The sequence below is a fragment of the Drosophila ficusphila genome, unplaced genomic scaffold (genome assembly GCF_018152265.1).
Source record: "Drosophila ficusphila isolate 14025-0441.05 unplaced genomic scaffold, ASM1815226v1 contig_414, whole genome shotgun sequence".
NCBI lineage: Eukaryota > Metazoa > Arthropoda > Insecta > Diptera > Drosophilidae > Drosophila > Drosophila ficusphila.
This window is the reverse complement of record NW_025064328.1, coordinates 10,502,743-10,514,950: the sequence shown is the minus strand read 5'-3', so window position 1 is coordinate 10,514,950 and position 12,208 is coordinate 10,502,743. Positions and strand designations below refer to the sequence as shown.

General features: G+C 39.8%; 5 protein-coding genes across 5 annotated transcripts; 3 read left to right on the top strand and 2 right to left on the bottom strand.

Annotated features, from left to right (window-relative positions):
• Positions 1 to 3,164: 3,164 nt before the first annotated feature.
• Positions 3,165 to 5,392, top strand: LOC108096776 (G protein alpha q subunit-like). The gene is made up of 8 exons (XM_017198652.2): positions 3,165 to 3,755; positions 3,823 to 4,007; positions 4,069 to 4,223; positions 4,341 to 4,469; positions 4,527 to 4,656; positions 4,719 to 4,872; positions 4,983 to 5,084; positions 5,185 to 5,392. Exons 1-8 carry the CDS (start codon positions 3,638 to 3,640, stop codon positions 5,265 to 5,267), a joined length of 1,056 nt encoding a protein of 351 aa, XP_017054141.1. The 5' UTR covers positions 3,165 to 3,637; the 3' UTR covers positions 5,268 to 5,392.
• Positions 5,384 to 8,933, bottom strand: LOC108096774 (muskelin). Its single transcript, XM_017198650.1, has 10 exons — positions 8,625 to 8,933; positions 8,317 to 8,529; positions 7,920 to 8,262; positions 7,707 to 7,845; positions 7,052 to 7,653; positions 6,780 to 6,998; positions 6,407 to 6,726; positions 6,197 to 6,353; positions 6,017 to 6,140; positions 5,384 to 5,960 (listed from the first exon to the last, which is right to left on the bottom strand). The coding sequence occupies exons 1-10, from the start codon at positions 8,825 to 8,827 to the stop codon at positions 5,716 to 5,718; spliced, it is 2,565 nt and encodes an 854-aa protein (XP_017054139.1). The 5' UTR covers positions 8,828 to 8,933; the 3' UTR covers positions 5,384 to 5,715.
• Positions 8,934 to 8,938: 5 nt separating this feature from the next.
• Positions 8,939 to 10,247, top strand: LOC108096778. Its single transcript, XM_017198653.1, has 4 exons — positions 8,939 to 8,975; positions 9,526 to 9,684; positions 9,733 to 9,909; positions 9,965 to 10,247. Exons 2-4 carry the CDS (start codon positions 9,646 to 9,648, stop codon positions 10,166 to 10,168), a joined length of 420 nt encoding a protein of 139 aa, XP_017054142.1. The 5' UTR covers positions 8,939 to 8,975; positions 9,526 to 9,645; the 3' UTR covers positions 10,169 to 10,247.
• Positions 10,248 to 10,316: 69 nt separating this feature from the next.
• LOC108096779 (transcription elongation factor SPT4) lies at positions 10,317 to 10,973 on the top strand. Its single transcript, XM_017198654.1, has 3 exons — positions 10,317 to 10,474; positions 10,538 to 10,700; positions 10,767 to 10,973. Exons 1-3 carry the CDS (start codon positions 10,406 to 10,408, stop codon positions 10,883 to 10,885), a joined length of 351 nt encoding a protein of 116 aa, XP_017054143.1. The 5' UTR covers positions 10,317 to 10,405; the 3' UTR covers positions 10,886 to 10,973.
• LOC108096775 (mevalonate kinase) lies at positions 10,908 to 12,155 on the bottom strand. The gene has a single exon (XM_017198651.2). The coding sequence runs from the start codon at positions 12,153 to 12,155 to the stop codon at positions 10,983 to 10,985; it is 1,173 nt and encodes a 390-aa protein (XP_017054140.1). The 3' UTR covers positions 10,908 to 10,982.
• Positions 12,156 to 12,208: the final 53 nt, after the last annotated feature.

Here is a 12,208-nt window from a genome sequence, read left to right as displayed (position 1 = left end):
TGGCGAGACTCTTAGCAGAAGACACGACCCATGGAAGTGGAGAATTGAGAATCCTATAGCCGCGCATAACCAAAAACCTAGAAAAAAAAACAACTAATACGCATCTTAGTTTAAGTACGATTCAACAGTGTGTTGTATAAAGCTTTAATCCTCGTAACCACATCTAGTAAAAATAAAGTAATTAAACCATTTTTATGATTAACCAATGGATTAGCTTTTAAAAAGCTTCAATAAGTCAATGTGTATTTTAAAGATGTAGCAGAGCCTAGAGAGCCAATGAGTTTAGAGACCCGATCGGAATGGATATGGAAACGGCTTACAGTAGGTTCTCGATGCGAATACCGATTCGACTCGATTCGATTCTCATCCCCTTGGCTTCGCATCCGTTTCTATATATCCATGGCATTATAGACATTCACACACTGACATATATATAGTTTTCCGTCCAATGAATTGCATCAGCAGCGAGCAGACAAAGTCTCCCGTTTAATTTGATCTTGTTTCCGGTTTCGTTCAAATTCATCTGAAAGTTTTTACCATTTTCGGCGGTTTCACTGTGAGATATAGTATTTCCGTTTCTGCAGCCTCTCCTTACACCACACTTCAAATTGGTCGATTTTGGTTATGTTTCTTCTTAGCATTTTGTGCCTTTCACTATCACGAATCATGCAAAAAAATATATAGGACGGGCTCCAGTATGTCATTCTTATCTGGACAGTTTGGGACACTTAACTTATCCATTACTGGAGCCTGGCGAATACCCCAAACATTACATTATCTATCAGCATGTGTGTATTGCCAGATTGTTGTGTTTTGGGTTGAATCATTGGTTCCTTATTTTAATGATACGCACCGATAGTCAGACAGTTGTATGTAAATATTTGGCAAATTACTCGAGGGGTGGTAAATCGAGAACCCCCACGAGAAATCCCACATAATCGAGAGCATGTGTATGTAACTATACATTAAACTCAAAAAGAAACTATAATGAATGCAAATTTGATATAAATCATTAATGTATGTATTTTGTATTTTTATATACAATTTATAATTTTGATTACACTTACAATTGTTACGATTAATAACAAGAATTACATGATAAAACCAAAGTAATACAGATGAGTCTACTAGATATGTATTTCCAATATAGTGAAAGCAAGTACATAATACACAAATCCGATGATTGCTAAAGGAATTTCAAAATATTGTAAGGAACTAAGATTAATAACAAAGTAAACAAAGTAAAAATTTTCTAAGCAACAAACTCAACCAGAACTGCAAGCAAAAGGGACAACAATTTAAATGGGAAATTTATGTATTTGTGTAAATCTAAAGCGGATGATGAAGGAAGGATAATGATTATGATCCTTAGGGCCTGATACTCGATAAGTAGGGCCACGATTTTCAGATTATTGAAAACCATTTAGACGTGGCATTCGGTGGCTAGTTTTTACTTTAACTATGTATGTAAATGAAAGAATGACCACATTCCACATAAGAAAGCTTGAAAAGCGATGAACTATTGAACAAGAATCCCATTTAGTAATGAAAGTCTCCCTTGGCGTTGAACAAATGCTGTTTTTGTTCGACAGTAAGAATGTTCGATAGTAAGAATGTTTTTGGTTAAACAAACCCCATAAACTCAGCATCGGAATAGGCAGTAAGAATAATTAGTTGTGAGCTCGGCGACTCGCAATTGATTTGCCGATATTAAAGAGGAGCTCTGTTCGGGAATTGTTTCTCCATTGCACCACCAAGATCGGAAGCCAATGATGAAACAACCACTGGAACGGAACTGCATGCTACAGGGGCGGACGCAGGGGGGTGTCCGGGGGGTCCGGACCCCCCCAAAATCTCAGACTTTTTTAAATTTCCTTACAGCACACGGCTTTTCAACCATAAAAACTAAAATTTTTTTGGTCAGACCCCCCCAAAGGAACAAATTTTTTGATCGGACCCCCTCAAACGTAAAAATTTTTGATCGGACCCCCCCAAACAACAAAAATTTTTCGATCGGACCCCCCCCAAAATTTTTTCTGCGTCCGCCCCTGGCATGCTAAGCCTAGGATTAGGGCAAACCACACAGAACCCCCCCAAAAAAAAAAAAGGCGACAGTCCAGCATGTCCATGGACCGACTATTGATAACTGTAGCATTTGAATTGATTGATATTGGACGGACGGGGTTTTCCTGGGTGTCTATACATTTGTCATACAAATCATATTGAAGACGGAGATTGTATGCGGGGCAATTGTAACTAAACAAATTTTTTAGACAATTAAAAGTATCTATGTACACCTTAATATTAATGAAAAAACCAATATAATATAAATAAAAGTATATTGAAAAAACCTCACACGTGTTTTTGGACATTGGGTGTGTGGGATAAGAAGTCGAATTTTATGAGAAAAAAAAAGGATTTTTGATAGTAAAACTAATTCCAAAATTATATAAACGAAAGCGAGCTTCAAAGTTTGTTTGCATCAAAAAAAAAATTACGAACATTCTGCGATAATTTTTAAGGCAGCTAAGATAAAGATGTTCGTCTCCTGCGCTTCTCTACATTCGCAGCGTAAATAATGTTGGGAAAGTTTTAAAATGGTTTAAATTTAACTCAAAAATGTATATCGATTCGGCTGTACATAAATGTATATATGTACATATGCACTTAGATCGGTTGAAAACCATTATCTGAAATTAATGATACCATATGAAAGGGAATTCAAATCCCCTAGGTCCTAGGACATTTTTTCGGAATTGCTCTATTAGCCTATTATGCTTAATCAAGAGAACTATAAAATTATGAGAAACAAATCTCAGTAAGGCTTCTCTTAAAAACTGGAAAGCGATAAAAAAAATGGAGCCGCTGTTCCTCCGAAAACTTTCGCTCAGTTTATAGAAATGCTCGAAAGAGTGCGGACTCAAGTTTAAAACTCGCGTGTTTAGTTAAAAATGTCAATAAAAACCGATAAGACGAAAAAATTAACCAAAATTTGCTTAAAATTCTGGTAGAAAAATTTATTGAGCAAGCAAATCAATAAAATCTTTTTTATCTGCTAAAAAAAACAGTCAAATAATGTTGATAAACATATATAAATTATATAAGAAAATATAAATATAAAAAAAGGTTAAGTAAAAAAGTGAGTCACTTTTATTATTTATTTTACTCACTGGATTATGTTTATCGTTTCGGAATTAAAAAAAATTTAATAACGTGAATCATAGGTTGATTATGCAATTAATTGTAATGAATTACAATTAACTATGGATATAAAGAAATGTGTACTGTGAATAGCCAAATAAAACGTTAAAATAATCCAATATAAGATTAAGATTAAGATAAGATAAGCATCGTCCATTTTGGCATTCGATTCAAACACCAAATTTTTTTTTTTAAAAATTAAGACACACCAAAATAAGATAAATATTTTTTTGTTATTGCTTTTTTATGGGCGATGCCCAGTTTGAAGTTTGAGAAATGCATTCCCTAATTTTATTGGAAAACAACGCAGAACAAAATCACTTACGGTCGTTTGAAAAAGTTTATTTATTAATAGGTCTTCGGTATTAATCTCCGGGTCACCAAAATCTGATTCATAATACTTATAGCAACGGATTGTGAAGGTCGAAACTTCAAAATGGATTGCTGTTTATCGAGTAAAACCACAGAGGCAGACCTTATCAATATGGAAATCGAGAGGCAATTGCAGCTAGACAAGAAAAAGGCGCGACGGGAGGTTAAACTATTAATTCTGGGTAAATAAATCAGGAAATCTGTCATTGGGCATTTATGGCTATACTTTTTCCACTTCCATTTCCCCAGGTACGGGAGAGTCCGGCAAGTCAACGTTCATCAAACAGATGCGAATTATCCATGGCAACGGCTTCTCCGAAAGGGATAAGCGTGGTTACATCAAGCTAGTGTTCCAGAACATATTCATGGCCATGCAGTCAATGATCGGGGCAATGGACAAGCTAAATATTTCCTATGGCCAAAGCGAGCATAGAGTAGGTGATTCCTGGCCTGAACATGGATTGGTTATTCACAAGAACATTACTTCAACTACAGGAACTGGCCGCACTAGTAATGAGCATAGATTACTCCAAGGTATCTTTTTTAGAGGGTCCATACTTAAGTGCCATCAAAACCCTTTGGAAGGATGTTGGCATCCGGGAGTGCTACGATCGTCGCAGGGAATATCAGCTGACTGATTCAGCCGAATAGTGAGTTATGTTAACGGGTGCCTTCAAAAAGAACCCATAAAGTCACAGTTCAGAAAACTTAAAGACTTACTAGTGGATCAACTCCCCGGCTTAAGGTATAATTGGAAATCTTTTCAGCTACTTAAACGACATAACTCGAATCGAAAGGGCTGATTACTTGCCAACAGAGCAGGACATATTGCGTGCTCGAGTGCCGACGACTGGCATTCATGAATATCCATTCAATTTGGAAGGCTTTTTAATAAGGTATATTTTATATACATATATATTTTATAATATAATATATTTTTACCTAAACAACAGGATGGTGGACGTCGCAGGTCAACGTTCTGAGAGAAGAAAGTGGATTCATTGTTTTGAGAATGTGACCTCACTTATGTTTTTGGCGGCGATATCAGAATATGATCAAGTCTTGGCTGAAGCTGAAATTGATGTACGGTGATAAATTTGACATTAACATTAATCTCCATTAACAATATTTTGTAATATTTTCAGAATCGAATGGAGGAATCGAAAGCACTATTTTTTAATTTACTTTCATTCAAATGGTTCGACAGTTCTTCAATCATTCTTTTCTTGAATAAGGTAGATTTATTTGAGAAGAAAATAATGACTTCGCATTTGGTAGACTATTTTCCTGCATACGATGGTAAGAGTTCCTAACTTAAATTTTATTGAGCATCTAATATTTATTCATTAAAAAAACTAATTTGGACATAACTTTATTAAGACATATTATATATTTTTCTGATTTAAAAGGTCCAAAAAGAGATGCAGACGCTGCCCAAAAATTCATACTAAAAATGTTTTTGGACTCAAATATCCGTCCGGATATATACTCTCACTTTACATGTGCAACAGGTTAGTTTATTTGTGATTTTAATTTATTTTATTAAGCCCGCCTTTGTCCTTCTATGAGGCTTAACGTTTTTGTTAATATACCCGTGTTTTCTTTGCTTAGATACGGAACACATAAAGCTTGTGTTTGCAGTCGTGAAGAACAAAATTCTGCGACATAATCTTCTTGCAAACAATCTTCTCTAAACTAAAAACGACTTGTGGCATATGCGGCTCATATTGAAGTTGATGAATTTATATTTCTAAAGTTAATCGTCGAAATGGTTATAATAGTTACCTAAGTATTAATAAAAAAGGAATGGTTTGGACGATAAAAAACTGTTGTTTATTTCAAACTTATAGTTAACATACGCAATCGATTAAATTTAACATGTTTTACAAACTTTTTATATTTTATCTTGGGCGCAACATCTTCGAATCGCATGACTTCCGCCGAGCTTCATTACAAACAAACTATCACAATAAAATCATATTTCCGTCATACTTCGCATTGGCCATTGAACCTTATATTGAGGAACAAGCGAACTAAACATCACATTGATCAACAATTATAAACAAAACTCTCACGCACTTAATAAGCTAAATTTAATCATGGATTGGGGATTGTAGCAAATCGATTTTGGCACTTGGACGTTCACATGACCACAAAGTCGCTCAGATTGCGCTCTGGTTGGACCATACTCGGTGGCATAAGTTGCACCAGTTTGTTGAACAGGAAAGCTCGTTTGTTCTTAAGCTCACGAGGGCATTCCGTACGAGCTCTTTTGGTGCACGACGAGGAGCTTGGGCTGGAGGCGGTCTCCGAGATGCCGGATGAGATCAGGCTTTCGTTCGACTCCAGTGAAAGATTTTCTGCGGCGGGACCATCAGCCAATTCATCTGCAAATACACAAAACTTCACTCTCGACTCCAGAAAAAGCCTTTGAAAAATGAACCTTTAATTTTTGACGATACATCGGGATCCGTTTCGAGATCTTCAGCAATCAAAGCCGGTGTGGTACAATCTCTTTCGAGGCTATTATCATGGTTTTTAAATAGCAAAGAAGCCAGTTTGTGGAACTAAAAAGGGTAGAATTGTAATAAAAAAAGAAGAGGATAGAAAACAGTATACCTACATTATTCAATTGTTCCGCATCACTATGATCAATTACAGCGGCTATATGATGCCGCAAATACTGCATTGCCTTCAAGGGATCCTGGCGAGTCATTTCCTCATAGCGCAGTTTACGCACCAAAAACCGACAATGCTTCAGGATCTCCTCCCGTTTTGGTCTTTAACAAGGATAAACTTAGTATATAATACATTCAGTTAAATAAATATTTACTTTTCCAAGCGCAGAAGCCAAAAATCATCCAGCCTAAGCTGCTGCTGCTGGCAGATTCCCGGATTTCCTCCGAACAAATAGTGAGTATTTGCCAGGTCATCGTACACCAACTGGTGGGCATAACGGGGACACGGCTCTAGAGATCCATCCCCCTTGCTAGCACCCAAAATATTCATCCTGCTGATAGAGTTTGCATCTTGGCCACTATGGCGGCAGTAGTATATCCTCGACCACTTGTGGTCTCGCAGGGAATAGACCCAAAATGAGTTTGATGCATCTACATGCTGTATATCCCTACGATCCTTAACCTTGCTGAGGCTCTGGAAATACTCTAATAAGTTAGGGGTTCTGTAATGTTGTCTTGAAGGCTCACAGAAAATATATAAATCTCGTCGCGTTCACAATCAATGGTGGCGCGTAATGTATATCCGGAAGATGGTTCAAATTTGGCTTCGTTGCTGGCGGTGGTTCCATGATTCGGGTGCTCTTTGTTGAGCACGGATATAGCCTGGGTGTCTACATCGTAGCTGAGGAATTCGTCCAGATCCTCCTTGCCTCGTTGGCCCCCATAAATGTAGAGTTTTCGATGTTTCTAATATGAACATAAGGTTAAAAGCTGAGTTTTATAAAGTGTATAGAACCTACATTATGGAAAACCATGCAGTGTGTAATCCTGGACTTAATGGACATCACATCTGCCAGCGATGCGCTGGCGTGGTGACAGTCGACAAGTATCTGCGCCCAGGTATTCGTTGCTATATGATAGGAAAACAGACCCGAATACTCCGGCTCTATCGCTCCGGTGGCGTTGACACTTCGTGGCGTGAGTATTTTGCCACCAAATACGTAAATGGTCCGCTTATCGGCATCCATGCACATCTGGTGATCGTAGACAAGCTGTGGACCTCCCACTTGACTGGTGTCATCACAGATCTGCATCCAGTTTCCAGCTCTCGTGTCGTAAAGGTAGAAGTCGCTCTTTATGTAATCCGAAGTTCTTATAGAGTTATCCAGATAACGACCAAGCATGAACACGTTTTCGCTAATAGGATCAAAAACCATTTTGTGGCAGGATCGCGGAGTGGGTCCATTGGAAAGCTCAGATCTTTCGCATAGCAGTGACCACTGATCCTCATCGATGTTGAACACCCAAAGGTCACTGAGGTCCTGGTACCCATCCCAGCCACCGTACAGATATATCAGTCGTTTTTTGGCATCCACCACCAGCTGATGGCCTCCACGATAGCCTGAAGAGCTGAAATTAGCCGGTGCTTGGCATTGGGAATTTGTTAATACGAACCAGGCTTCATGTCGCTTTCGGTGTGCTTCATATGCCAACTGTGCTTGTAGTCCTGTTTGTGTAAATACTCATCCATTAGACCCTCGTCAATGCACTCGACTATAAAACGCTCAGCCTTTTCAAAGTCTCCTTGCAAAACCTTTAAAGGAAATAAAGTATTTTAAAAATCAAAACAAATAGATATTTAATTTCCCCTGCAGTTTTTCTACTTACCAAGCACTTGTGCAGTTCGCTAATAAGCGGGTGCTCCAGTTGAACATTCGTCTGCTCCTGGAGCGCCCCGAAGGCACTCATGTAGCCCTGCTGTCGGAAGTGCTTCAAGCACAACTTGATAATCTCCACCTCCCTCAGGGAGTTGTAATTCTTCATGCGGGCACTGGTGTACATTGGGTCGTCCTGCCCGTGCAGCTCCACGTACCAGATGCTAAAGTTGAATGACGGGCCCCAGGAGAGCAGTGGCACGATCTTTAGGTACAGTATTGGCAGATTCTCCGAACCGTCTTCGGTAAGGCAGCGCAGGTTGAATACTTCTGGTACGTTGTCGTTCTTTAGGCCACTATAGAAGAAACTCCAGTTTAATTGGCGTCTTTGGCGCACAGGAATCACTCACCCCTCTAGTAGCAAAACCATGTGCTCATCCTCTAAGCCGCCGTAAACGCGAAATTTCTTGATATTGCACACATGCGACTTCTCAAACTTGCCAAACTTGATTTTCTTCACAATGGCGGGACGGCGAAGCTTCAAGGTGAGAAATTGCGGTGGACTGTTGGTGTAGGCGGACCACCTGGAAGTCTGATCGTTGGGGCAGTCTACCAGGACGTTTCTGAAAATTGAATGGAAGGTAATTTATTAAGTTGCGCATTTCACAATTACGAAATCCCGGGCATCCATTTTTTTTCCTGCAAAAAAAAAACTTACTCGGGCAGATAATTAGGCGAGTAGCTGGAGTAACGGTAAATCTCGAAGTTCAGACGCTCGGAGAGGGAAAATGGCTTCTGGGCGTTGCTTTGGGTACTGGTATTCGTTCCGGAGGCCGGGTTTAAGGCTCCATTAAAAGAGGACAGTGCCACCGATCCGTGTGAGCTGTTGTCCGTGGGACTGGATGTCGAGGAAGAGGACATGGCTGGGTAGAAGTGCGGAGTTGGGGTTTCTGTTCCAATGATTCTTGCGGTTTAACGGAGTGCACGAAAGGCTTTTGTTACTGTTGTTCGTTATCCGCTTCTTCGCCTTTTCCACACCCAAAACAACAGCGTAACAGCTGATTGCCAGGTGCGCACGAGACATTTAATGAGGGGGTTGATCTCATATCTTTTCGTTAACCCATGATGGACTTTGCTACTTAAAATGAAGACAAAACAAAACAGCTTAGTTATTTTAAAATATTATTGCTTTTCGATAATATAAAATTTTTTTAGGATAAAATCTTTTTGATATTTTAAATACCATTGTACGGTCAATGAATTAAAAATAAATAACTTTTTATCAATATTATGTCAAAAGAAATTATGATTATGAACAGTTGCACAATCAATCCTTGCCAGTCTGTACCATTAACTAATTGGCATCGATGTTTGCCTTTCGTTGACTATCGGTTATTATATGCAAAACTGTTCAACCGTAAAAATAGAGCTTTTAATACAAATTAAGATATTAAAATGCCATTAGTGTTTATTTTTGATTGACTTTGAGCAGTCATTATTATTTGAGCCCAAGATGGGAAAGTGTGTTGATATTGCGCATATATATTTTGGAGTTTTATTATGGGTTTTGTATTTTTTTGTACTCTTAAATTATTCAGGCTTAACGATTTATTTTTCAGTCTTATTCCAACGGACTCTTTTACAAAATCAGGAAAATTGAATGTCTAGCCAATGAGGACTATTTTAATAATGTGTCTTGTGTTTTAAAACCAATAAGCTGGACCCGATCAGTATTAAACATGGATTGCGATATTAAGGACATACTACCTGATATTAAAGTGCGTGTAAGCTTAACATTTTATTTTAGTAATAGTGATAATTTTTAGATGGCGGTAGATGTTTTCTACAAGGATTCAACAAACCTTTACAAGCCATTTGCTGTAAAATTTCAATTTGACATATGCAAACTGTTAAACACAAAATCACAGCGAAATTTTATTGAAGAATACGCCTTGAAACATCTGTATACCTTAACCAACGTGAACCATAGTTGTCCCTATAAGGTAAGTTTTATAGTTTAAGCCCTTCAAACATTTTATTTAAATTTATTTTTTATAGGGTCACCTGTTTGCACGTGACTTTTTTTTGGATGAGGTGTCATTGCCTCCTCTTCCTCTTCAGGATTACAAAATTGGATTTAATTTTTCAGGTCTTAAGCCGAAAAAACGCTTAGGAGAGGTATTTATCTACTTCGAAGTGCTGGAGGATTACTACAAGAACAGAAGAACTAAGCCACGGCCAAAAACGATTGTTTTTGTTTAAAATACATTATTCATTATAAGTTAACTATAGTTTTAACTACAAAAATAATTTTATTTGTACAACTTTATTTTATTTTTAAAACTTTGCTGACAATTTTGTCGGCAGTGACCGATAATCGATAACTTGCCGAAAATAATGTTTTCGGCAAACGGTCACTTTGATTTCTGCGTCGTGGCTTCGTTTTGTGCAAAGAATTTTTTATATTTTAGTTTTAAAACAACCACTTAATAAATAACCATGGCTTTTGACGCGATTCCTAAAGATCTGCGAGGACTGCGGGCCTGCCTTGTTTGCTCCCTAGTGAAAGTAAGTTACTCTTTTTACTGGAGAACCGGCATAATCTGATAGCATCCTATATTTCGCCCGTAGAGTTTTGATCAATTTGAGACCGATGGCTGCGAAAATTGCGAAGAGTTCCTGCGAATGAAGAACAACAAAGACAATGTGTACGACCATACAAGCAACAACTTTGACGGGATCATTGCCTTAACTACGCCCACAGACTCCTGGGTGGCCAAATGGCAGCGATTGGGTAAAATTACCTTAACACTAGAATTTTCTATGGAACTCCACAATATAAAACTTAAATCTTTCTCAGCTCGATTCACCCGTGGTATCTATGCGATTTCCGTCTCTGGAACTCTGCCGCAGTCCACTTTAAGAGACATGAAAAACCGAGGAATCGTTTACAAATCCCGAGACAGAAGCCAGCGATGAACAAACCGATTGCCGTACAAAATACATGTATAAATCTTTATTTTTAAGTTATAACAAAACCACGAATACATACAATAGCAATACAAAACGGTGCGGTTTAGTCCTCTAGTGAAGTAACACGCAAGCCCTCGCCACCGGCAGTCGTCACATGGACACCAAAGCCCGCCGATTCGAGCTCCTCTTTGAGCTTCCAGTAGACCTCGTTGCACTCATAGTTTTCCGGTAGCAGAACGATCACATAGCCACCAGCACCAGCTCCAGTCAGCTTGGAAAAGAAGCCTCGCTTAAAGGCGATGGTAAATATCTGCTCCAGCTTCGGATGGGACACTCCAATGGCCTTAAGCAGATCGTTGTTTATCTGAAAGAGACGCTCCAACTGCTCAAACTTTGCGCTGTCGTCCTGGGCGTTGCCAAAGCTTTCATAAAGTGGGACGGCTGCGGTCACGAGCTCCTCGCAGGCCTGCCAAATGGCCTCGATGAGTTGCGGGAAGGCCTCACCCAAGTGACGCACCTTGGCCACAATGTCCGCGGTGCTGCGGCTCACCCGACTATCCACCAGCAGGATGTTCAAAGGCTTCTGAATTCGCAGCGACTGGAATCCTTGCCCCTTAACATAGCGTAACATCCCTCCATAGGTGCACACTGTGTTGTCCAGACCGGAGGGAGTGCCATGATTAACTCGTTCCGATTCGTAGGCCCAGGTTGATATCAAAGCCTGATTTTCCTCGGCCAGGTAACTGTCTCTATCAAAGTGCCCCGCCAAAATGAGAAAGGTGGTGGCCAAAGCGGCTCCAAAAGAGGCGGAACTTCCAAGTCCCGCGCCCACGCTCAACTGGCTGTCTACCTGCACCTGGAAACCGGTTTGCAGTGTCATTTTTGGATCGCCGGGTGAAGAGAGTACAGCGCCGGCCAGCAAATAGTAGATGGAGACAAAGGCCCGTTGTGTGTGCTGCTTGGGAGCACTGCCTCCGGATTTTTCCAGTTGTTTGGACACTTCTGCTCTCACTGCCTCCAGTAGTTTGGCTGTGCTGTCTGAAGAGTTTTTGCTCCGGAAGTCGGCCAAAAAGTCATTGAACTCCGGCAACTGGATCTCCAGGGTGCAGTTAAGTGCCTCTAACTGAAAACTGGCCACCTGACTGTTCTCCAACTGACGGAATCTCAGCGTAGTGCCCAGGCCTACAACGGCGGCGAGGGCGGGACGGTGATAGACTACGGCGTGCTCCCCATGGAGGATAACCTTGCCCGGAGAATGAACCTGGAACTTGAGCATTGTTTGTGGTGATCTCTGTGTTCTGTATGCGTGTTCGGTATTCCGAATGGTTC